This window comes from Mercenaria mercenaria, unplaced genomic scaffold (genome assembly GCF_021730395.1).
Source record: "Mercenaria mercenaria strain notata unplaced genomic scaffold, MADL_Memer_1 contig_5000, whole genome shotgun sequence".
Lineage (NCBI taxonomy): Eukaryota > Metazoa > Mollusca > Bivalvia > Venerida > Veneridae > Mercenaria > Mercenaria mercenaria.
This window is the reverse complement of record NW_026463278.1, coordinates 24,052-51,553: the sequence shown is the minus strand read 5'-3', so window position 1 is coordinate 51,553 and position 27,502 is coordinate 24,052. Positions and strand designations below refer to the sequence as shown.

General features: G+C 35.7%; 1 protein-coding gene across 1 annotated transcript; it reads left to right on the top strand.

Annotated features, from left to right (window-relative positions):
• The first annotated feature begins 1,208 nt into the window (after positions 1 to 1,208).
• On the top strand, positions 1,209 to 3,422 carry LOC128554389 (beta-1,3-galactosyltransferase 1-like). Its single transcript, XM_053535671.1, has 2 exons — positions 1,209 to 1,284; positions 2,395 to 3,422. Exons 1-2 carry the CDS (start codon positions 1,209 to 1,211, stop codon positions 3,420 to 3,422), a joined length of 1,104 nt encoding a protein of 367 aa, XP_053391646.1.
• Positions 3,423 to 27,502: the final 24,080 nt, after the last annotated feature.

Genomic DNA, 27,502 nt, shown 5'->3' with positions numbered 1-27,502 from the left:
ACATATTGTTCTTTCAATCTTTTATTGCCATCATCTCATTATTATACATTTTCTTTCAAATGGTTTTTATACAAGGAAAGAGGTTAAAGGATTCTTTTTTACGCATGTCTATAGCTTTTGTTTTCGTGTTATCTCTCCGTGTAGGGCTGAGCACCTGACCCGCCCTAGATAGGTATATATAAATCGGTTCTATCTACTTCATGGAGATATAAATAGCAGAGTAAGGTCATTCCTAAACACTTCTCATAAATACGTCATTCTAAACTTAGAATTCAAAATGGCCGCCGCACATGCGCAGTGAATTTATTTCTTATATGCAAATGAGTTACAAATGAGTTACTATATATAGTAACTAGGTCATCCAAGATGGCGCCCGTTTGTTTGCCCCCAAAGAGGTGAGTATACTACTTTTACCGATAAAATTTCATACCCTTATCGTAAAATTCTAGAATTTTCCAATGAAATACCGCGACAGTCATCTGATAATGTCATCTTATAAGATCAAAACTTAATGAAAAACTGAACAGTTTCAGTTTTTCTCCAAACAGATTATATAACTAGGTTTATGTTTTGCTTGCCAAAAAAAATAATACAGGTATATAGACAACAAAACTGTTTTATAAAAAAGTTCCGGGTTTACTTTTAAATTTCAAATGTAACAGTATAAGCAATAAGCAATAAATGAAACGAAATTACGCTAGAGCTCAGAGACTCATCAGTATCGTTTAGAAAGATAAACAACATCTTCTCAAATAAGGACAATAACAGACCTGATACTCTATGCATTTTGCAAAGTGCATGCTCTAGTACTTTTGTATGATATTTGCACTAACGATTTGCTTTGGCAATTATTATCCGATTTTCTGATTAGACGGGGAATGAAAAGAAGTAGTCAATGTCAATTACCCTTTCACTTTGCTCCAATGAGAATATGCAGATCGCTGGTGGTGAGTTCGATCCTTATATCTCCTCCATAGCGACTTTGATAGATTGGGTCCGAAAAAATTGCCATCCACCTCCTGAAGTTGGCAGTCACTTCCTAAGAGCAGGTAAACTTGTACTGGTACACAATCCAGGAACGCTGGCTAGTGCAACTGCCTGCCGTTTCATAACATAAAAAACTGTGTCAATGTCATTTACCCTTTCACTTTGCTCCAATGAGAATACGCAGATCGCTGGGTGGTGAGTTCGATCCTTATATCTCCTCCATGGCGACTTTGATAGATTGGGTCCGAAAAAAATTTCATCCACCTCCTGAAGTTGGCAGTCACTTCCTGAGAGCAGGTAAACTTATACTGGTACGCTGGTTTGTGCAACTGCCTGTCGTTTCATAACATAAAAAAACTGTTAAAACGACACTTTACATAAAACAAACAAATAAATGACTAAATGTATTTTGAAACGATCCCTGCAAAGCACACATACGATGTTCACAGTTCATCTCCTCAGATCGTTCAGCGCGACCTTTATGTTTTGTTACTGTACTGTTTAATTTTTCAGCTGACACATTTCAGCATCGGTGGTTTTGGTTTCAATACTCCCGCTTTAACAGTTTTGGGTATTCTTGAATCGCCCCTAAGATATGATGTCTGCTTTTTAATTTTGCCTATTGACAATTTCTGGGATATGCAGGCGCCATTACCTCAGATCCCCTCTCTAAATTCCAGTTTGTTTAGCTGTGTCTATTTTTTTTCTCGCACAGGGCAACACCATTATTTTAACTGGGGACCATACCCCGCTTTTCATGGAATTGCATTATGTGTATCATGTAAGGTTTAATGTGAACCGCCGTATGAATACAGTGTCTCTAAATTATACGTTGGTACTTGTAACATGTGTAATTTTTGAATTCTGCTCAACCAGGGATTAGAGGGCGTAGACGGTAACTTGCATTTCCACTACCGTCCATGAACAGGCTCAATTAAGCCGAGCATGCAACATTTTTGTTTATGTCGTGTTGGGCGACCTGTGATTTGTCAGTTTTCTTATGTCACCTTAACCGACAATGTCTAATAGCGGAAGTAAACTATAGTCTTACGCCGCGCGCGTGCATTAAAGTTTGAAGATACACTTTAAACAATTTATTTAATACCATTGCTTGTGTAGGATATAGAGATAACGAACAAAGTTAATTTTGAAAATATCACAATTTTTTTTTGTGAGTAAATATCTGAAAAACGCGTTATATTATTTATTCTGTATCAATATGAAGCAGTTATCCGATGTTGTGCTTTCAAGTGAGTAGAAGTATTGGATACATATATATGTACGGATTACTTAAATTCCTTTAGTGTTTGATGAAGATGAGGGTTAACCCATTTACCAGAAAAATGTTAATCGCATTTTGTTCTCTTTATGTATTCGTAATACTGTTTGTGTGTTATTCTTTATCAGGTCTCACTCAGCGAGGTTATAGCAAGACACACTATACGCTTATTAAATCAAGATATGAAAGCACAATGTTTAGTTATAAAAATGTATCGGATAGGACTAAACATATTTCAACTGTTCGTCTACAGGAAGAAGCTGGAAAAGAACTGAAGTTTCCTGTCAAAATGCAACCGAATTTGGTTCGGCTTATAAACTGGACAAATCCTAAATATCCTATGAACGTAAAGTTTGTATTAGAGAATAAAGAAATCTGTGTGTTTGTGAAAAAATTAACTGTGCTTGTAGTGGTGAATTCTGCAACAAACCACTATGATCGAAAGCAAGCTATTAGGAAAACTTGGGCTAATGATACTCACTATGCTCATTTGGGTACCGCCAGAGTTTTATTCCTTCTTGGTAGAAGTGTTAACCCATCTGTCCAGATACGTGTAGAAAAAGAGTTCAAAGAATATGGAGATATTTTACAGGGTGATTTTATTGATGGCTATTTAAATTTGACATTCAAGGGCGTTATGTGTTATAAATGGCTTACAGAACGTTGTCGAAATGCTAAAATGATATTGAAAAGTGACGATGACTTGTTAGTGAATATGTTCGTTTATTTTCGGAAACTAGATGAGCTGTTGCCGTCAACGAACGTTTACTGTGAGTTTCAACGAAGTGTAATATTTAGAAATAAACGAAACAAGTGGTATGTCAGTAAAAACCATTTCAGGGGTGAGACATTTTATGATCGATATTGCACAGGGAAATTTGTTAGTATGAAAAATGACATAATTCCGTCATTATATATATCAGCAACTAAAACTCCATTTTTCCCTTACGATCATGTGTTATTGTTTGGCTATGTTATGGGAAATGTACAGGGACTCGGGTATGAAACGATAGGAAAAAAAAACTTTGACTTTAATAACAATATGGCCATGAAATGTTTGAAAGACCACAAGAACAAATGTAGCAAGTTTATTATGAGTGCCTGTGCAGAAGAGATGGAAGTCACGTGGTTTACGATTCTGAAATACTTTCGTTGAATAAGTAAAGGAACGCAACACTTTTACAAATACCTTTAGAAATACTTAACGCTTAGCTCTGAGAATAAAAGCAAACAACAACAAAATTTAAGAAAGAAAGGGCTTTTTTCACATACAAACTCAGCAGTATATAAAACATGCATATCACTCTACAACACAAACGTCAGTTTACTGATATATACATTGAAATCTGGAAAAGGACTGCTTTTAGGTGGCTTTTGATCAACGCTTTTAAAAACTCACCATTTTCAATGCAATGTTACATATCTTTGTTTCAATGCATTGTCAATAATTTCCCAGTGCTGAAATGTCACATAAATAGGTTGAACATAGCTCACAGCAATTGTTTACTTTTATCTATTTACATATAGCATTCCTCTTTAAAAGGGGACAATTTTGAAAAATATTTTAAGTATCCGTCGTATTGGTTAATATGGCAGAACTTGTAATGGTCAGGTAGTTTGTTTATCACATATTCTATGTCCTAAACATTAAAGAACGCAATTTAGAATGTACACCTATGTAAGTAACATGTTACAACTCTAACAAATTTAAAGTATCAAATCATTGACGTTTAATGCAAAATGCATATAGGCAAATGTAATTCGAACGTGTTAGAATGGAAATATATTCTAGTGTTGCGTGCTTTGTAAGCAAATAAAACACTATTTTATTGTTCAAAACCGTGATTAATCTACCAACAAAGCACACACAACTAAAGTCTATTTCCCAAATACACGCAAGTATATATCCGTAACATTAAAACATTAGATAAAGTAGAGGCTGAGTTTCTTGTTTAAAGTCCGACTTTGCTTGTCCAGGGGACTTTTTTGGATATTTGGCACATATCATTAACACCATGAGTGTTCAGGTCATACAGTTAACACATTTTCTGGGTGTGAATTTCAGGCATTGATAACATTTGTGGAAATTTCTGTGGTAAGCTCAGGTCATCTCGGGACGTTAATGCATTCTAGATTTTACCACAATGTTGTGAGAAGGAAAGAATACAGGATCCATATCTCAGCACTGTATTTGTAACATAACATATTACAAATGTTTAATGGTACAATTCCAATCAACATCAATTTCATTCAATTTCTTCATATATTTAGATACAATGTATATGAACATCGATCACATAAAACATTGAAATACAATGCTAAAATAAAAATATAAATATATACCTTATATAACAAAAAGTCAGCATTACTAAATCATGGTCTTCATTTAGTTAGCTGCTTAAAAAGAATTTAAAATTTATGTCATAATAATATTCATAAAGTCTAGTTCAGGACTAATATTTCATGTTTATATGGTTAGTAGTCTGTTAGATTATAGTACTGACTTGTCCGATTTGCTTATTTATTTTAGTAAAATTATTCAGTTATTATTCAAATTTCAAAACACTTTCTATCGCATTATTATTAAATTTACTACCTTACCAGAACAAGGAAACAAGAAAATGTAAGAGAGCGTAAGAATGTTCTGTACTGCAAACGTGAAGTAATGCCTGAATGTTTGTTTTCATTCATGCAAATATTATATCAAAACCCTGATGGACAGCCATACAAGAACATGGGCCATACATTGGAGTAATTTGTATGTTTGTCTCTGTGTCTGTGTTTGGGTTATGTTTGTCTGTCAATCCGTGTGTATGTCTGTCAACAATAATAGCAACAAATGGTCAAATCTGATAACGATATATGTGCCTCACAGTAGGGAATTTTCACTGCTTGAAAAATGCCATTTTTTAGCTAATATGTCCTAAGTATTTCTGGAAAACATCATATCGCCCAAATGCAATGAGTATACAAAAGTATTATTTTAACTGAGTTATTATTCTAGTATTCTAGTTTCTTTTTCCGTAAAGATTTCCAAACATAACACTTTTACTATGATTTTATTGTTGAAATTAAAGTGTTTATAAAGAAACACTGAGAGAATCAAGTGAAAAAATATATATCAAACATTCAAAATAATCTATTAGAATTATTTGAGACTAGGGCATTCCACACCTTACTGGAGATAATCCTTGTGAGTAGTGGAGGATGGCACTCTAGACCCCGTTTTCCCTTCTTTGTCTATATAAAGCCGCTATCCTGGATTGGGTGTAGTCAATTTTCGGGTAGGGACTAATTTGACCGAAATGGCGTACGATTGACCTCCATTTTAGATATTGGAAATAATGAGAAATAAAGAGTACGGCACTGTTCATCTTTTATTTTTATGTAAATAATATTTCAAAATACGTTGTAATATCTATATATAGTCAATATCCATACGGGTAAGATATATGTCCATCTCTTATGTAATCCAATGTTTCTTCGCTTGCATCATCGTTAAAAGTCTAGCCTGATCACGGTCTCGGCATATTTTCGAAGACTCTGTCACCGTTACGAATTGGTTTGATGGACAAGTTATCATGTCCTAAATAGTTTCAAAATTGATTGACATTTGATTTTTAAAATCAGAGTGATACCTTTTATGTTACAGTGAGTCTGCTTCCGCACCTCGTCAGGATTTTGTAATTGATATACATAACTTTTTCGTCCACTAGCCACAAAGATCTCAATGTTAATTCATTTTTAATTCGTCTGTAAGATCACCTAAATTATCGTGTAAATACAAAAGAATCGGTATCCGTGTACAACGCGCGGGGTCCAAGCTTTTCTAAGTAAGAACATAATTTGAGCTGTTTTATAAGCAGCAATGACCGCGTTGTTTTTTCCAGTGGGTTCTACAACTTTATCCCTGAATTTCAAGCCTACTCCTCCTCATTCTCCTCTGGTACCTCCCGCCTCCTCTCCTTATTATTCAATTAATCTCCTTCCTCACCCACCTACCTCCTCCTCCACCTCCCTCCTCCTTTCTCTATTTCCTTTCTCCTCCACCTCCCTCATCCTCCACATCCTCCTCCTTCTACTCTCTCCTCCTCCCTCAACCATATCCCTGCTACGCCTCTCTCCCCCTTCTCTATCCCCTTCTTAACTCCACCTCCCTTCTCCTCCTCCCCTCTCCTCCACCTCTTCATCTTCTCTCCTCCACCTATCTCCTACTCCACCTTTACATCCTCCCTCCTACTTCCTCATCCTCCTCATTCACCTCCCTCCTCCTTAGCAGTTACTCGCCTTCATTACTAATATCGGAGAATTCAAAAGAGATAGCGTTTCAACGAAGGAAACCTTACCCCCGGGAACATATTCTATTGACTACGTGACGTCAAAATTTATCACTTCGTCCTCATTGTTGAAACAATTCCACATCGTTTGGAAAAAGTACATGTTAAGGGCTAGAATTCTGATGTCAGAATGATATTGTCTGATGAAAGCGTTCTTATAATATAATTTTATACTTTACATTGGGGTATTTTTAGTTACGCCTGTCACTCCTATTGCTTTTGATAGGAAACTAAATATAGTAATACTGGCGTTTTTCAGTTCGAACCTGTTGATTTATACAGACACAAGATAATTAGATCCTTTTTTTCTCTTCTTTTTTTTTTTTTTTTTTGAGAAACGCGCATGTCTCTCACAGCTCACTTATCATCTGAATATATGTATCGCACTTGGTCGAGGACTTATTGGCAAAATTTTAATAGCAACAAAACAGTAAACAGTTATATTTATAGAACGCAACTGTCTCGTATACCGTACGAAATGGATGTTCTCAAGATTGCCTTAGTACACGCTTTAAACGATATGTTTTCACTAATATATCTCAAGATGTATAAAATGTTCATCAAACGTATTTAATTGTTCTTGGTATATAAATTAGGATTGCGTATATCGCAACATTACTTAGTACCAGTTGATTGCTTTGAAAGCAGATAATACACAGCATAATGTGAGCTAATGCTTATTCCCGTTCATACAAACTATACCAAGTAATGTTTCGTGTCTATGAGACAAAACCACGAGGATATAAAATGACAAAATGTTTCTATCTTTAAATGAGTGTGATCAAATTACTGAATCAATACAAGCTAGGAGATATAATATGATAATCAATGTCCATTTGATTTGCATAACGATCAATTTCAAAGAGATATGAATTCATAGAATTGCGTTGTCATAAACTAATAATTAAATGAAAGATTACTGTCATCATTAAAGTGCAGATAATTGAGAACTGGCGTGTGCTCCTACAAAATTAAATATCGTGTTAATGAATTCATTTTCTATAATGATTTGATTTGTGCATGAATTCTTTTCTTGATTCGACATTTTTAGAAATAAAAATAATCGTTCATAATATTTTAAAGAAAGATAGTGCCTTTATACGTCCTTTATTTCTTGGCGAGCAAGAAGGTGAGCAAATTAAAAAATAAAACGTTATTATTATGTTTTTTGTTTTGTTTTATGTCTTAACAAGGTGCACAGTATCCGATATTTTTGTCTTTACAACAGATAATTATCCCTCTGTAATAAAAGCGAAAAGCGGGGGAAAATAATGTAGTTACAATTTATTGTACCTGTTTGATGTAATAAATAATGACTCTTTACTTCTTTCACAATGCATTTGCAGTGATAATATTCCCTTCTAGATGTTTTATGTAAAAGTTATTTAAGTCTTGTAAAACAGTGCAAAACAAGATCAAATTGAAGAATACAAGTTAAGCCTGAGTGTGACCATTTTGGATTGGAGTGTGATCGATTAATTCATTTAAAAGTAGCTCATGTTTATCTAAAGTAATTGTATTTAAAAAATACTTCGAGAAAGTTCAATTAATACATAAGTTGAAACGATGTCATTGGATATTTTATTTATCCCGGATATACAAATTCTACAATCATATTTATACAGGTTACAGCGTAGTGTAATAAATTGTCAAATATACGCGCAATGAGATATCAGAGTATGTATATAAAGTCCCGTTTTTCTTCAGCATGTAGGTTATGTAACGTCGGGCAGTTAGCCTAACCAGTGGCCGGTACAAAGCTGTTTTACGCAAGTGTAACTATGGTTCACTAATGTATAACAACGGGATGCAACGTGGAAATGTCAGGAAAATAATTGTATATATTATATGGCACACGCGCTAGTATTATGCTCACGTACATAGAAAGTTAACCATAGAAACAGACAGACATCCAATGTTGACAAATGTAATCAGTTATGCATAATGGAGGTTAATTACAATTAATTGATATTCATAGTCCAAGACGTAGTCCGTAACGTGAAATAGGACTATGAAAATAGAATGGAGAACATGGGAATTGTATACATTGTAAAAAGTCAAAGTGCGATGTCTTTGAACAAATACGGAATCTATATGTGGTTCACAAAGTATATACTATATGCATGGATAGAGAGTTGGGTGAGTGTTAGTTGTGTTGAAAAATGAACTGATATTTTCGGGACGAAATACTATCGATACATTTTGCAGATGTTTTTTTTCTTAAAAAAAATTCAATGCTACCGTCGTATTTTAAAATTTCCAAGGTTATGACTCCTACCCCATTCTCCTATATTTGTACACAAATGCTATCGTTCCGACAGTGATACCTAATGGTGGAAAAGTCATGTTCTTGATAGTTCCAGATTGTAAAATCAAAATGATTGATTTTGTTTACTTTTGTGCCAATGGCTCTTTCAAAACTGCCAGCCATGTTTGGACTTTCTGAATCATCTAAAGGTTACTTTCCCCATCTCTTTAACCGACAAGAGAATCAAACTTCTGTACTAAATCATTAACAGGATATGAAATTTTACAATCCCGATGGTATCAAAACCGATTCAAGAACAGATTTTATGGAGTGGTATGAAGACAATCAACACCCATCGTTTGATTTTAAAGAGGAAATATCAAAGAATTACCATTGCCTCCGCTTGTTAAACACTGTTTAGAAAAGGCTCAAAGAAAACAGTATTTGAAAGTCTTACAAAGGGTTCAATACTAGTCTCATGCTTTGGGTATTCGTATACTGCATGCTAGAAATGGAGGCAAAAAGGTAATTGGACCTTACAGGGTAGATAATTATTATGGAATAGGAGATAAGAAATTCTGTTTAGAGTTTCATGGTGATTTCAGGCATGGTAATCCGAAACTATATTCAATTTTAACAGTAAATCCTGTCAGTCAACTAACCACGGGGGAGTTGTAACACTTTGACAAAACAGGAGTATATAGAAGAACTTTGTTACACTTAGAGTATCTATCTGGGAGTTTGAAAAAGAATTAAAATAACACACGGCAGTGGGGACTTTAATAGAGGAGCTTGCTTGATATTGTAACTCCCTTAAACCCTAGAGATGCTTTTTTCGGGGGTCGAACAGAGGCATTTACACATTTAAAGAAGCAACTATTGACTATTAAGCTGTGACATCCCTTTTATCCGTTTATCAATAAGACAGGAAAAAATCCATTGGGTCACACAAGTATAATTACAGAAAAAAATGCCGAGATTGGTAAATATGAAGGGTATTTAAGTGTTATGCTATTCCACCGTGAGACTTATTTATACCTGTCCTGCCTTGTAAAATGAACGATATATTGCTAATATCTTTGTGCAAACTATGTTTTGAAACGTATCAACAAACTAAATGTTTGCATACGAACAAAGAAGGAACTTTTATAGGAACTTGGGTAAAAGGACGAAGTTAAAAACACTTGATAAGGGATACAGGTTTGGTTGCATTAATGAAGCATAGTACTTTGAGAAAAGCACTCAATATGATCCTGTTGCTAAGGAAAGGGGTCCCATTACTAAATATCTAAACACATTTCTTAAAATCAAGCAGGAAAAGGGTGGTTGGCCAAAATAATGTAAAACAGAAGGAAAAAAAAAACAAATGTATATTGAACAGTATTATGAGAAAGAGGGGGTTCAACTTAATTATAACAATATAGAGAAAAATACGGGAATGCGTGATTTGGCTCAATTAATTTTGGGGAGCATTTGGTCAGAAATTGATCAAAAATTAAGTGAAGTTCATTGATGAACCATCCATTAACTATGAATAACTGATAAGTGATATGGAATAAATAACGGCTGTAAACTTTTTCTCTAATAGAATGGTAGAGATTTGTTTGAAATTTAAGGATGCATTTGTTGGACCCACAGGGAAAACCAACGTGGCCTTTGCTGTCTATATCACTGCTCAAGTTAAACTCAAATTATGCTCTTACTTAGAAAAGCTAGAACCACCTCGTTTTACGCGGATACCGATTCTGTTGTATTTACATCAAAAGTAGCAGACAGGATGCCTTCGTTGGGCGATTATTTAGGTGATCTAACAGATGAAATACAAGGAAATCATATCAAGACCTTTGTGGCTAGTCACACTGACTAAAGTAAATCTCCAATTGCGCTACGCGTAGGATCTGAAGACGTGCTATTGATAGCCTTGTTTTGACTTCCCTTCCGCTAGCCAATAAAAGCCCTGCTGGCTACATTTTGTAAGTGAAAGTAGAAGTTTTAAAAATCTATATTTAGCCTGTGTTAGGACGGCCACATCGCGACTACGCCCTACGTGTTTTGAGAAAAATCAAATTTTAGGGAATGGACTTGGTCACGTCAGGTGTCAGACAGCCGGTTAGCTTAGTCGGTAGAGCACTCGCCCTGTAAGCGAGGGGTCCCGGGTTCGAGTACCGAACTGACTTCACATTTTCCTCATCCTGTGGCATTCGACCCTATTTTGATGGTGCAGCAAAATGCTTGTTGAAACGTATCGTCGGACTGGTTCAAATATAAATAGATTTGCGAAAAAAATAGCAATTTCGGAAATCCAAATATACAGAAAGATGAATGTGAATGGGTCATCATCAGATCTTCGTTTAGAATATCAAGTACTTTAGTCAGATTGCTGGCTACTGGACCGAAGTGTTATGCGTATCAATTACAAAATCCTGATGAGACTGGGAAACAAACTCACTGTAAAATAAAAGGTATCCCTTTGAATTTTAATATCAAATGTAAATTAATTTTGAAACAATTTAGGGCATGATTATTGGTCCATCAAACAAAGTCCGTATGGATATTGTGTGTATATATATATTAACGTATATTAAAATGTAATTTACACAAAAAGAGCAGGATTGTTTGCTATCATTTCATAATATCCAATATCTAAAATTGAGGTCAATCATACGTCATTTCGTTCAAATGAGTCACATCCTAAACATTAACTACACCCAATCCAAGATTACGACTTTATAGAGACAGAGAAGGGAATACGTGGTCTAGAGTGCCATCCTCCACTACTCTTGTGGTCAGATTGATGGGTCAGTGAACCATTAGTTAGCAGTCAGTATCAATCATTCGAAGGTTCCCCTTGGCTACCAAAGTCGCCCTTTAACGTGGGTAGTCGACAAAAGTCCTCATCTGGTATGGATGAAACAATATATTTCCGGCAGAGCCCACCGAGGGCGTCATATCTCCCTCCTCAAAATTCAGTCTCTAGGCCGATTGTGCTGGAAACAGTACCAATTTAAGTATGTCACCCAGCACTGAACACCAGTTGGTATATAAGTTATGTATAAATGTATGTGTTGACAAGTCTAGTACCGTGTATTAAATATGTAATTGTAATTTGAATTTTTTTTGTGCCATTCTATAGCATATCTATACAATGCCCATTTTGTTGCATGGTGGTTGATAATTAATTCATACCAATATTTTGTGAGTATTAGATTGTTTTTTTGTTAATTTGTGGGTTAGTTTATACTTAATTTGTTTTCGTTGATTGTTGACGAAAATCCTTCCAAGCTTATTTGAATAATCCTCGAGTCGCTTCATGGACAAACAGTACTCGGTGTCCTATGGAAGAGTCACTAGTCGAGACCCAGTTGGGCACGAACACGAGCTGGAAGAGAGGCCGACATTTATCATAGACCTCCGCTACCTTAATTTGTGGTTGTACTAATAGCTGCGTTTACTCATTTCCTTATGATATAAATTTTATAATACCTATCTCTAATCGTTTTCTACTTTAACTTAAGAACTTTTAAGTAATTAATTGAGAAATTATGACAGTAATAGTTAGATAATTGTAATCAATGAAGTCTGCACTAAGTAGCACTATATTTTGTATACGTAGCATTATTAATTATGGGAGCCTACGGAAAGGTTTGGAGAAACCACAAGGCGCCCGTTTTATGCCATATTGTATTTGTATGATGCTAACACTGCAATATTTTACCTTCTTCCACAGACGACATTTTAACCGGTGATTTAAGGGACCGGTCGTATATGCCGAGTGTTTTTTGTGTACTCGCTGGATGTGATTTTCCCAGCGTCGATACTTTCTTCCATGGTTGTGTCTTCACGCCAAAACGCTGATATTTGATGTACAGAGCGATTAGGGATACAAACACCAGAACAATCAATGGGGACGCCCAAAATGTGTCAAACGTTTTCGGATTGAGGGAACATTATTTTATTTAAAGTTAAGATTTAGTGCTTGATCAAGGGCCGACTGGTTCACCAGGCACTTTATCGTTATCTGCTGACAGCTATAACGTGGCCATACTAATGGCCATTACGCAGCTGAAATGCAGAGAGCAATTATTCGGTCGTTTTCGGCGTCAGGTGAGATGTTGTACCCCTGATGCAAAAACACCCAGCCATGTATGCTATATAACTATCTCTGAGCCAAACCAAGTTGACCTCCCCCCCCGCATTCAATAAAAATTACACACAAAAACCAGATAAAACATCACATTAAACACTATTAGCACTAAGTTATTATCAGTTATGGTATTTGTGTCACATAAAATAACGATGTAGAAATGGCAAATACTTATAACAGAAAATACATACACTAGTGTAGATTTATCTGTTTCCATGTTGTTATCCATTCATTGCCCTAATTGATTAGGCTTATTATATTTCTCGAGTCAAAGTATTATTTCTAAACCATGTATAATGCACTTCTCTTCCCATGAAGTTAAATCCATATCTTCGGGAATATTTGATATGTATATAATTGTAAATACATTATTGTTACATTATACCCTGGCGCCGCGTTTTGTAATCCGTGCCACCCGATTAAACTAGCGTGGCACATCATAAAGTTTCCACTGTTACCGCCTTAGTTAAATAGTGCAGCAATCAAATTAGTTTTAAAACGTGTAAGCGATGCGAAAGGGGCTTCGAGTGTTATAGCATTATAGCATTGGCGCAGCGGTAGCATGGAGAGGTCAAGAGCGGCCTCGCCGCTTGCGAGACGCATGCTGCCCGTGTAGATCCCAAGTGGATTTTTTTAAACTTATGTTGCTTCCATATCACGTTAAATGGATAAAAATATTTACCTAATTGGTCTTCCATTCATTCCTGCTTAAAGCTTTGTCTTTACGAACACCACCTCAACGTTTTTTTTTTCTATTTTCATTGACCAATCCGATTTCGATCTAACAAGTATTCAACTACATTTTAATTCCATTTCAGTGAACTTTCTTTATTTCAAACGCACGTGTTTTACATAAGTCATTAAAATGAAAAGATGAAATTAGTATAAAAAGTAATTTTTATCAGAGAGATATGCATAAACATGATTATGATCCAACAGTTCTAAATATATAAAAGGAGGATTAGGAAACAAAGTTAGTGTACACTTAATGTGTCCTTCCCCTATAATATTTACATATTAACTATTGTTAAGGACAGACTGAACATACAAGCGTCACAACAAAACTGAAACAAGAAACATTATGTCTGAACGATAATAAAAACGACGTATAAGATGAAAATTATCATATATTTCCACATGCATCGGTGAATGATCTTATACATTTTTAATGGATTTTACTGCGTTTTTAATCACTGTTACAAGGATGTGTGTATACCAAAAGTTATCATCATTATTTTGTATGAATGTTGTAAATAACTTTTGAGGCTGAATAATTGTAAATATTTAAAATTTACGTGAGAGTCAACCTGTCACAGATTACAGGCTGAAATGATAGATTATTCACATTAGGGACAAAAAACACAGGAATATTCTCGGGAGCTAGATACGTTTTTTTTAGTATGTCACTTTAATCTTTCATCTGTTCTAAAAAATCCCACAAAAACAAAGAACGGGAGAAATGCGTATACTTTATATAAATGTAATTTATTATAATCTAATCTATCACGGACCATCAGAAAAAATTTATCATAAGGCATGTCGTAATATCTAATAAAAAGACGAACATTAAGTTCTTTCGCAAAATTGTAATACACCTATATTAGTTATAAAGAATTATACACATTTAAACTGCGGCAAATGCTACTCCGCTAAAACAAACAATTAATGGAAACGGGATGACACAATATGCCATCTGCCAGTCAGAGGATCCAAAGTGCAATACCGCTTTGGCGGAAAACGTTACGTGTAGTTTGTGATCTATAATCAGAATGGAGTCTACCAACTAGTACATTTTTTAGTATCGAATAGTTGGGTACAATCTTTTATATTGCAAATATTGGGGTAATAGAAGAACAGCTGTTTAAAAATATCTTCAAGCAGTTTAAAATTCGAACCCTTTAATAGAATAAAGCACTAGTCTATGTATCCCATACCCCCAAAACAAAAAACTTTTTTTGTAATTTTAAACCACAGTGTTCATGCGGGTACACTCTGTCTATAGTTGGGGAAAGGAATACAAAATTATGTGACGAATGGAAAATTCTGCGATAAAACTCATGTCAAAAACGGCCAAATATATTTTACTTTGTTCGTCTTATGGGGGACCTTTTCATTCTCGTGTAGGGATATTTTTTTATAAAGTATATCTTATTTAAGTCGATCGGTCACAGTTTATGCTATTAATGTTAGCTAGATATCTAGCCCCCCCCCCCCGAATACAGCGGTACTATTATTTCCTGTATGAAATGTAATTGCAGGGAAATTTCTTCTGCTGAGCAATTAGCTACTGAAGGATCGCTTGCCGGTTAAACAGTGGAAAAAATATTGCCCGATGTCGAAAAAGTCATCCCATTAAACTTCAACAAACAATGTGTTTTAAGTGTGTTTAACATACTTATCAGTTTTCAAGTTTATAATCAAATCGTGAAATTACTGTTACCCAACATTAGTAAAAAACGCGAGGGGGTTTGGGGGGGGGGGGTGTGGTAATGATTTTCTCGTCAGACGAAAAGCTTACTGGCTTATAAAAATATAAAAGTATTACACACCTGATTCTATATTTCTAAAAATTTCAAACAGTTGTAGACCTATTTCTGCAATCCAGATTAATGTATTATTTCGTTTGTATAAAAAATGGGAGGGGAACGTAATAATTCGGCACAGCAAATTCTACCATTTGCTTTGTCCATCTAAATTGCTATTCAAGTTTGTGTATTTGGCAGCAGAACGCGACAAAAAAAAAAGAAAGAAAATTATCTCCGTAACGAAGGTTCGATTATATAGTTTTCATTTTACTTTGATATTTCATAGAATTTACAGACTACAAAGTGATATTGTGATCCAAAAGAGAAGGACTAATCAGATGATATGTACGTGGTTGCACCACTTGAGATATACTATCTCTTTCCGAGGGGGCGTTACCCTAGATATAGCATACAAAATGTAACGCACACGCATCATTTTTTGACGTCAAACGACCGACCGACTCGGCCACAGAGCCACACACCCCGCCTCTGCCACAACATCATGATCAGCTCAATGAGTAGTTGCACTATGATGAATTATCCTATATGACTCTGGTGCTTTTTAATTTGACTACTCTTTTCCTGTTTATTAACAATCAAGGGCCATAAATGCATTTACGGGTCAGGTGGGGATAAACGTGATGTAAAATTTGGGGCGATTCTAGCTTAATAACTCCTCATTTATAAACACCCAGTCTGGACAGGGGACGGGCAACACAGAAAAATCTTTTCCGTTTTGGCAGAGGACAAAAGGAAACAGTTTCAGAAGGAAACAGTTTCAATATGACTTAAATTGAGTAAAGATTCTGTGCAATTTTACTTGTTCCCCTATCACGATTTCCATTTATTACAATTTTGAAAATGAGCTTGGCGGAAGAATCAAGTACAAAATGGAGATAATTATAAATGCATTCAAGTAGTAATGTTTTGTTTACTGCTCTGCATTCTATGTAAGTTAAATGTCCGGATTTTATTAGTACTTTTGGACCGAAAATATTGGCTACATACAGGAATATAATCCGAATATCTTCAAACAGGACCTCATGTTCTGTAAGATGCACTTGTCTCCCGATATCTAAGTGATCTTTAGTTCAAGCACGTGCTGTACATTCCGAAACTTTTTTGTCAACATCGCTCTGTCGGAACTCAGATAAATTTGCCTATATAAGCATTATTTTATTAGATATTCTTAAATTAATGCATTAATTTTGATACATTTTTTAATTATTCGTTTAAAATTGGTTATCTATTATTTCTTTGTCCCAATGATTGCACACATTGCATAATATGATTTAATTGTAAATGTTTTTAATATTCCCCTTTGGTATTTATGTGACATTACAATATTTGCCTAGGGGTAAACACTATGTTCCGGTCAGTGTTGTTTCAAATCGGGTCATAAAAAAAACGTTACATTACTTCCCGTGATACTAATAAGGGGTATTTTTTGGGTTTTTGCGTTGTATGTATATATTTCACATTCTTCTGTCTTTTCTGTAGTCTTCTTCCCATTTCCATTCGGGAGTTATTTTATGATTTTTACCCATATTTTATTAATGTATGACAGTAGGAGAATTTAGGCTTCACAGAATATTTATACTTGTCATGATGAATTTAGGATTATAATAAATCGTTAATAGACGTGTTCGTAATATTTTACTATTAAAGATTGGCCCAAATTTCATGGAAAAAAACTAAACTAGTAGTAAAGTCTGCTATTCTAAAATGGCGCCTATTGCTTAAGTTATTGTTATTTAAAGTTGATTTTTTAATGTATTTATAGTTTAAAATATACTATGTAGTTAAGTATTTGTCCCTCCAACAGTATATTCAAGTCACGAAATATGATATTTCTATTTAAGCACGATATAAGAAAATTAATCCGTCTCATGTAAATTTCTCTTTTGAACTAGTCTATTCTTTCAATTTGGACAGTACTATAAATTATGAAAGGGGTGCATACCAAATCAGTTACTGTTGACATGGCAACATGCAGATCATGATCAGTCTGCATGCGATGAGCAGCAGATATCATTAATGATCGTAAATATGAGTTAGATTAAAAAAAAAAAATGTTACGCTTTTTAAAATATTAAGATGGCCTATTCATTATCTTGAATATTTATTTTATTTACAGATGTTTTCTTTTCTTTTCTGCGTAAATATTTCTTTTTTTTTTTTTGTACATAGATCTATTGTTTAACATGGAAGTTTCATGTAATGAAATCCCGTAAATTTTGTGTTTGATGTATAAAATGTAACGATTTCCTAAATATTTTAGAGAACATATTCGTATTTACATATCACTTTTATTTGACAACTGTAAAGTATAATCTAAAAGTTCGACACTTTAATAATATTAAAACTTCATTCAAGTATATGTTTCGCAAACCGCCGCCAGACACAAAGACCAAAGTGTTAATTATCGACCCATCCCGTGTTTATACATACAAAAACCAACAATAATACGGAAATTCGACGAATGATCTGGTAGCGCTGCGTATTGGATTATTGATTTCGTGATAGATGAGTAAACCCGTTTATCGGTTTAGAGAGTTTCTGAAACGTTGGTATGCATCAGTAGCAAAATGTGAGTTAAAGGTCGAACGGACAGGACAAACGATAAAAAATATTTAAATCTCAACATGAAATAAATCAACTTTATTTTTGTATAAAATTTATTCTCTGCAAGCAATAATACAGTACGCAGCAAATTAAACAGGACCGCAACTTTCATGATTTCAACACGTATGTGCACAAAACGCTGTATCATCTATCTAGAAAACAAAATAGTTTAAAAAGTAATTAAGTTAAACAAAATTATCATTTTCGTAAAAAGCAAACTTAGATGGTGCCGTTTTTCAATTACAACAATAAGTCCAGAGGGCCATGAGGTCCGTATCGCCTCCCGGGAGTACCATTGTCCAACTGATTGATCATAGTTTTGACTTAGAGGTCTAGGCTCAAATGCTGCGGCCGCCCGTTAGTAATAGGTTCAGCGCGTTGGTCTACGGATTGGGGTCGCGAGTTCGATCTCGGGCGGGGCGTATGTTTCGTGGTATTATGTGAAAGACATTGTGTCTGATATATTAGTCCTCCCCCCTCTGATTCATGTGGGGACTTGGCAGTTACTGCGGAGAACAGGTCTGTACTTGGTACAGAATCCAGGAAATAGTTAGGTTAACTGCCGCCGTAACTGATTGAAATCATGTTGCAACCATCTCAGCGTTAACCCACAACCCAAACAACAAAACCCACTCAAATGCCTCCTATTTGTACTAACATATATTTCTTACATACTTATAATATTGTCTCGCACCTAAAATAACGGGAAGGTTAAATGTGCTAAAAATTCAGTAACTCCCGTCTGAACTCGCACCTGATTGTCGATCTATGCAGGACAAATGACATTTCAAATTCAGTGTTTCTTGGTATTGAGCTACACCATTTTAATTTGAAACAACGGAGGTAATTGAATAAAATCAGTCCATATATTACCCCGGTTTCCTCAGTCAAACTAAAACAATAATGAGGAACTCAAATGAGTTTATCAACATCCATTTTATTACATCAGGGGAGGTATGATGCATTGTATATGCAAGTAGAAGATACAGAGTTACAAGCCTATTCAGCAATATATTAGTAAGTATTCATATTGATAAATGTTCTATCAGGAGTTACCTAATCGATATTTCTTCCATGAAAGACATAAATACCGTTTCAACACATCTCATTTGAAGATAGTACGTGTATTCTTTAGATAAAAAATACAGGGCAAGGAAATTGTCATACATTTAGTCAATATGTATCTTACTGCTTGTCAAGGTCATCTGTTGACATAAATGCCATTTCAGATCAGTATCTTCGTTGGTTCGAAGTTTTATATCCATTTTAATTTCAAAATAAATGGAGGTAATTTGAATCAGTCCATCTTACCACTGATGGTCTCAGTCCAACTAATGACAAAAATGAAATTCTCAAATAAGTCCTGTAAGTACTTATGATATAAATCCATTTTGATTACAGTCAGGGGAGTAATCAGATATTAAATAACTATGGAATCCAGAGTTATTGTTGGTGAAGATATTTTGGAAGTTCATATCATGTCAAACATAAAAGAAATCTCTCTATGGTTGCCACGGCAACATAGCCAATTTTGGACCTGAGGGGCTAACCCTAGAACCCATGCTGGAATTGCAGTTTCAAGAAAGGGTAAAGCTTGTGGTGATACAAGTTGTGCGCAAAATTTCGTTAAAAGCAAATATAAATGAAGTGCTATTGTGCAGCCAGGTTAAAATCGCTAATTTTGGCCTTATTCACGGGCATAACTCTCGGCACCAAGTGGGGAATTGGGCCAGTTCAAGAAAGAAACCGAGATCTATGGAGCCAAGTTGTGTGAAGCTTGATTAAATTCACATATAAAAGAAGTCTGCTATAGTGCGGCAAGGTCAAAAAAGTAATTTGGCTCTTTCAGGGGCCATCACTCTGGAAACATAATGCAGTTTGGCCGGTTCACGAAAGGACTAAGACGTTATGGTGATAAAAGTTGTGTGCAAGTTTGATTAAATTCAAATCATAAATGAAGTGCTATTGAGCAGACAAGGTCAAAAAAGTACATCTGGTCCATTTCTGGGGCATAACTCTGAACGCAAAAGAGGATTTGGCCAGTTCACGAAAGGAATCAAGATCTTATGGTGATTAAGTTATGTGCAAGTTTGGTTTAAAATAAAATCATTAATGAAATCTTATCGTGCAGATAAGAAATTGTTGACGCAGACGGAGCACGGACTGACGCGGACGAGGGTGATCACAAAAGCTCACCTTGTCCTTTGAGGAAGGTGCGCTTAATAACCAGCAATAATTGGTTTTGGCAGTAATATCTGTTCATTCAGTGGATAAAAAAAAAGCTTCAACTCAAACCATTGTGTAGAATCCAGGGTTATTTGTACTTGTTTCCCGTTCCGCCGCTAAGCTTAAGAATGCGCCGATCTACGTACCGATTCGGGCGAGGCGTATGTCTCTTGTGCGATTTGATAAAGAATGTACCTGCAATTCATTGTCTCCACTAGATTCATGTGGGGAAGTTGGCCGTTACTTGCGGAGGAACAAGTTTGACAGGTACAAAATAAAAGAACTGGTTAGGTTAACTGTCGTCATTTACCTAACAGAAAATGTTGAAGTATGAAAACTCGTCAATCTACTACAATTTCGAACAAATTAAGGCGAATGGTCTTACATAAATCAAGCATACGAGATCTTATTCATTTTAATCGCCTTGATGTCCTTGTTTTCCAAAATCAGGATTCATTAAATTCTGCATTTTAAAAATATTTGTTTCCAAGTAAGTGCAACATTACAATTCAGCTAGGTATACTGACATCAACAAACAGGAAAATGGCGCGAAAAAAAATTGACAGAAAATTAGGATTCTATAGTTGCATTTTTGGCTCTGAAGAAAATACAATTCCTTTCTAGTGATGCATTTTTTTGGCTCACATTATTACAGATATCCTTGATATGTTGGTAAGCATTTTCGTTCTTAAAAAAGCCCAGAATGTCACGAAACTAAGTATTCTTTCCAATTTGTATACTGCACTGACAACATTCCTCAAGAAAAAATAATAAGTCATAGACCTTTCAAATGGCCCCCCCCCGAGGTGTGTGCATTGTTCCGTGCGCGCTGCAGCAGCTCAAGGCCCTATTTATTAGAGTATTTAGTGGTCAATACCTCAGCAAACTGTCTTATGGTTACTTAGCGCGAATGATATGTATTGTATTCGTCTGTTCTTGTCTCGCTTCCAATATAAATTGTCGGTTATGCAGCTGATGGCTTGGCAATTAATTGTAAATGAATTTTATGTAAACAAGCTTAGATTTATAAAAAACGCTAGTATGCGGCCGTTGCAGGCCTTAACGCTCGTAAAAATAACTTTTTTAACATTTTTAAACATCGCTATACAATTAGACAAATTCTTCAGCACTGTTAACGGATCGTGTGCCTGGATCAGCTCAGTTCGTAGGGGGGCGTTCCGCCTATGGATCGAGAGTCGGAGGTTGCAAGCACACGGAAGGTCGAGACAGAGAAAAGAGGGCAACAGTAAGGCAGAGTAGTGGCTCCAGGACAAGACTCTATTCCTGAACGGATACTATCTTCCGATGCTGGTAAAAAATGCAGTGGCCCGACGCAAGTGACTTTCTTTCGGGGAGTAATAACAGCTTTGTTCGACGCATATTTTTTTCATTAGGGGAACATCATAATTCGAGTTGTTTTCACCAGCGCGATTTCCGGACTTTATCGCAGAATTTTGTCTACAACTAAGTAATACGTCTCGCCAAAACGGGCTAACCGTCAAACAGTCTGTCCACAAATAATCTCAACAAGAGTTTCGTTGTCGTTCTGCAGCTGCTCGATAAAATATGCATGCAAACATCATTTTCGATCTGGCAGAAGCTAACTTTCCATACCTATTCACTGCCAATGTTCATTCATCTTGTTACTTGACAGCATTCATTTGAATGCTACGTAACTATTGTATATGCTTCAAGAAGAGAAACAACTGTTTTACTCGCCATCGAAAGCACTTCGCAGTTTGAATATAACCGAGTTTTATTTAAGTTATATCTGAAGATTTAAGTCTCAAATACGATCTGTGTCCAACATTTTGTGTCATTCGGCATGACTTTTTGATCCGTTACATGACCTGTACCACGAACAAAATGTCGTAAAAATAAGTAATAGTAAGACTGCTTGAAATGGTATAGAAAATAAATAAAGTAGAATAAAAAACAAGCCAGCGCAAAATAGAATCGTGATAGGACGAATTATTTAATATTTTTTACAAAACAACTGGTCATATGCTCTTGATCGCTCACTAAGTATATGAGCCACCTGTTTAAAATGGCAAAACTGATGACTAAAGAATAGGACGTAGTGTCAGTAGTACATTCATGGTTACTGAAAGTCAGTTTATCAGATCAGTGTGCAAACTGTACATGTCATCCAAATTTCAAGGCTGATTAAAACAAAACAAGGAAGTAGGTCAGTCAGTCCCGGTCACAGACATGTGACCTTATAGTGGGGTCATCAGGTAATAATAATTAAACAGTGTAGGAAATATGATTGATAATTTTTTTTGAAGTATTATACCTATATAACTTATGTAACCAAGTGACCCAGTGTGTGTCCTTTTTCAACCGGGCATAATTTGACACTTCATGTTAGAGATTCTCTAGGAAGCTACACCAATTATCAAAGGCGTAAGCCTTGAACTTTTCGAAACAAGTTTTTTTGTCCCTATAAAAAATGTATACCTTTTATTTGAATTGCGGAGCTAATAACGCACACATGTCGTTTTGGAGTACGAGTTAAGTTCGTAAATTATAGAAATCTTAAGATAATTTTGGATTTCTTTCCGCCTGTGTACGACTGTCTGACTATTCATCTACAGTAAAAAGTGGCAATTGTACTTACACATAAATGTACAATTTGGGACATTAAAACGTATCTGTAACTTATCAGTAAAAAAACTTAGCCGGAAAAATGATCACGTGGCTGTCCAGTCGAACCACCCATGGAGCTTCAGCAAAATGAATGTAAGACTTTTTGGCGGCAAGTTGTTCTGTTTGCGACATTGCAGGAAGATGTGCGGGCGCTCATGGCCTGCCTTGTTTGCTATTCGGTCATTAAATTTTGAGTGAACACCCCTTCTTAATAATAAATTATATGCCCAAATATCTGACAGGGCTAGTCCATTTTATAAATTTAGCAGGGTAAAGGTTAAAACTATATTTAGAGAACAGGAGAAAGCCGCATATTTAAAGAAAAATGAAAAGTACATTTGTTATCTGAATTTTTTGAGATAACCGTTGGGTGGACTGACGTAATGAAATTACGAAAGTTTTGTTCTAATTGTCTGTAATCCGAACCTAGATGGCACCGCACATTTGCCTTAGTTGGTTTTAATGAGTTGACTCTTTCCAAAACTGAAATTCCGAAAAACATCATTCACGTATTTTGCTTAGTGTTGTACAAATCTATGTGCGGGATAGCATAAAAAAAATTTCAAATCAATTCAAAGAGTTTTAACATATATGTGGTTAAATGTCCGATAAAAATCCTCAGTTCCAAACGATTTCAACTCTGGATTATTTTGGGTCAAGTTACTTTCATATTCTATAAGTTAATGACTATTTGAGTTGTGCAACTATTACAAAGAGACACATTAAAAACTTTTTTGGAGTCCTGATAATATACACTTCCTGCATAATTGAGGATATCAGTAAGTTTTGCGAGGTAGCTGAGGATCACAGTTTTGACTATTGACTGGCACAATCATGCAGTAAGTTTTTATAATAAGACATCAGAAAACAAGCGCCCACGTGGGGCTTGTCGTTCAACTGAAGCAAATTTGACAATAAGATCTTCTTGTGACAAAGTATTAACATTATAAAACAGAATTTTAAACAGGAGTGTCAGTAAGACCGCGGTCACTATTCAGCGATATGACAGTAAATGCCTATATATCTCAATAAGAGACTTATTAAAGGAAGATACACTAAGGGGATAATTTGTCACGACACAAATAAGAATAATTTGGATTGTTACCGACCTGCTTATGGACGATGGTATAGATATAATTTGAGTTTCAAGTCATTCTCTTCTAAGTACAAAGTTATGCCCAGCAAACAAATTGTCCAACATTAAAGTATGAAAAGGGGCATCAACTACCTCAAAATACAAATCAGAGTTATGGGGGATTGTTACCACACAGCGATATGATGATCCAAGCACCAACTTAAGTTTCAAATCTTATTTATGTTGCAGTAACGTTCTATAAGAAGCGCAGATTGCCCAAATTTGAGTATGAAGGGGCAAATAGACAAAAAATAAATACGAGCTATGAGAATGTAACTCCCACAAGCAGATGCTAATAATAAAGAAATATTTAAAAACGCCCACCCGTATATCTATAAACGAAGCTTTTGTAAAACCAATCCATGCCATCATTCCTGAATACACTTTTAGACCTTGACCTTAGGTATATATGCCAGCCCTGCCACAGTTTTGAAGTTGCTGGACAATGTTCCAGTGACAATTCCAGTAAGAAATACGTAACAGTACCAAAGATATGACAGAAAATACAAAGTTTGCGAAACCTTTTACTTTAAACATAATCTAACCATGGAGATTGAATTAGGGTACCGGGCGCAGCTGTTTGTATGTTTTTTTTCGTGTGCTATGCTCTCTGTAATGTTGAAGTTACAGAAAGAATCGTACCAGTAACCCAGCTCTGACAGAAAAACCACCCGGAGTCAACTACCTTTAACTTAAAATCACCTACTATAACACCATGGATGACCATGCCTTTGTACCTGGGCCTACCACCGGCACACTCTTTGTAGATCTGGCAGGACCGACAGGATTTCGATCTGTGCGACAAGTAGACAGTAAGCTCAAAGCGCAATAGTTACTAAAGTTGACAAAAAACATAAGGGTTGGAGTCTAAAACCACTTTACCGCCTTCACAACAATCCTACGATGTCTACAGACACGCTTTCGGTGCCCCTGCTGGTGTGCTGTTGTTCGAACTGGACCCTGCAATGCTATCCAGGTATAGACTTTGCTGTCTGCTGGACATGATTAAGTGGGAGTGTTAACGCAGTAAAGAGGGATATGTTGATGAAAAGCAATCGTAAGACTAGAGATATCGATTAATACTTTTCTAGAATAGAATGTCCGATGTGCGGAGACAAGAGAGAAGACGCAAGTGTATCATATATTTGAATCTTTCTTATTTTGCGGCGCGCTGATGGTTGAGCCTTACTCGTGCCTCAAGATGTGGAATGGAGAACACAATCATGTAACAAACCACACCAAAACAGACAAATAAAGCTCAAATAAAAACATTTAACACTAGAGCTAAGCTTAGATTGAGACCATGTTTAGTCAAATACCTAAAAGTTAATCATTAGGTCGAACCAACATAAAGTCTACTGTTATCATGGTACCCATAAATGGTAGGTTACGACACTGTACTGAAGTTCTAAGTAATTTTATTTTCGTCAATGTTGATATGCGAAGTAGTAGGGTTTTAGAAAACTAGAAATTTATCGGATTTTTATTCACTGAGAGATATTTTCTCTTTATTCCAATTAGATCTTATTCTTCAGATTCAAATTACAAATTAGAAATACTCTTGTTCCACGCGCGAGGCTAATGTTACTAGATGAGAATGATAACTCAAAAACAACCCGTATTGAAGACTAATGTCTATGGAAACTTCACGTCATAAACTCTATTACTAGGGTGAAGCAATTTACTTTATCTACTGGTTATTAAGATTTGTATGTCACAGGGTTTCTAGAAGAATGTAAGTACAGTTCGGAACTTGTGGGGATTCAAACTCCACAGCGCTGTCTGGAACATCTTCAGATGCTTAAACTGAGTCCCCAGGGCAACCTACTTTCATCTCACCGTGTTTAATTATTCGATGTCCTATACCGTGACAATAGAATTTCCCACCATTTTGAAACAAGATTTGTCTTGGATTTTTCTTCCAAGCTTTTAGCGTAACCTCTTATGTATATATAGCAATTCATCGGCCGAAGGAAGGATGAGCTCTCAGTGTCTACCTATCACTCAGTCCAAAGTGGCGGACCAAAAGTAAAGGGTGAGAAACTGTGCAGCTCAGAGACCGGGACTCTCGAACTCCCGGGTGGCTCGTAATACTGTAAGCTGCTGCTCTATTGACTGACGATCGCTACTCTGAGAGCCGGAGGTCTTCTTAATAAGATTTGTACTGGTTTTGAACGTATTCTAGTCCGACTTAGGTACCCTGACTATACACTCATCCGGAGATTCGTCTTATGAGTTCTGGTGATTATCCGGGTTAGTTCACATGATTTTTTGATCAATGGTGCGACGTGTGATGAGAATTAGGAAAATATTGACCATATTTTTATAACCTAAGGAGGCCAGCAACCTATTTTATGCAATCTCGAGGCATAAATATGTTTTAGACAAAGAAAATGAGTCACGCGACCTTTATGCATATTTTCCGGCAAGAAAAAAAATGAAAGTAGAGAAATGCTAAACTGAAAGAAAAAGCCATATTTGATTGTAGTAGTCAGGGGTCATGCGCAGGGGTCACCGTTGGTTACTGAGGAAGTGTAACTAATATGGATGTTGGGACCTGGCAAGGACTGCCTATTCTACGAATCCAAGATGTGCTCAGATCTCGGTTTACACTACAAGCTAAACAAACAAAAACAAACCTCTTGGCCCCAGAACCATTGAAATATAACCCCACACGGCGCCTCCAACACTAATTGGCTCCCGCCGCCCCTCCCTCCGGGCGGCGGGAGCCTTAAGGGCTCCCGTCCCGCACGTCATGGATTTCTGTTGTTTTTTTTTTTTGTTTTTCGTGTTTTGTAACATCAAATTTGAATAATATATTTTTTTCTTTATTACCGGAATGTGCAGTTTCATCTGGCTAGTTTTTTTGCGTTGTAGTATATTTATCATTGCTTATTCGCTTGGAAACGTCAAGTGTAGCTATACTCTGATTAAAACTCGTACATAGGTTCAGGTTTTAACCGATAGTGCTACAGAAGAAATGCAAATATTATGTTTTATAAATGTTTTTTGACATGTATATATTTTCATTTTCTAGAGACCAGTCATTTCGTACTGAAAATCGTTTTAGACTGCCAGAGCTAAAGCTATAAGACTATTGGTCTCTTAGTGTGGCAGTTGTTGGCACAGCAGTTGATCTTTCTTTGAAGAAGTACGGCCTTCCTACCTTTGCCAGAGTTCTCTTCAAACCTACATTTTACAATGTATGAAGTGTTTTTCGATTGATTTCGTACTTTCATTGACATTAATTCGTTTGAAAAAAGTAAGCGAAAAGGTTTACGTAATAAAATTTTAACATAAACTTCAACCTGCACATATACTTGAGTTCTATATTTATGAATAGATAT

What these genes read in the sequence shown, in the direction of transcription:
- LOC128554389 (XM_053535671.1), top strand. Translation starts at nt 1,209, where the DNA reads ATGGCGACTTTGATAGATTGGGTCCGAAAAAAATTTCATCCACCTCCT. An exon ending in CAGTCACTTCCTGAGAGCAG is followed by an intron (nt 1,285 to 2,394) that starts GTAAACTTATAC and finishes ATTCTTTATCAG; the next exon opens with GTCTCACTCAGCGAGGTTAT.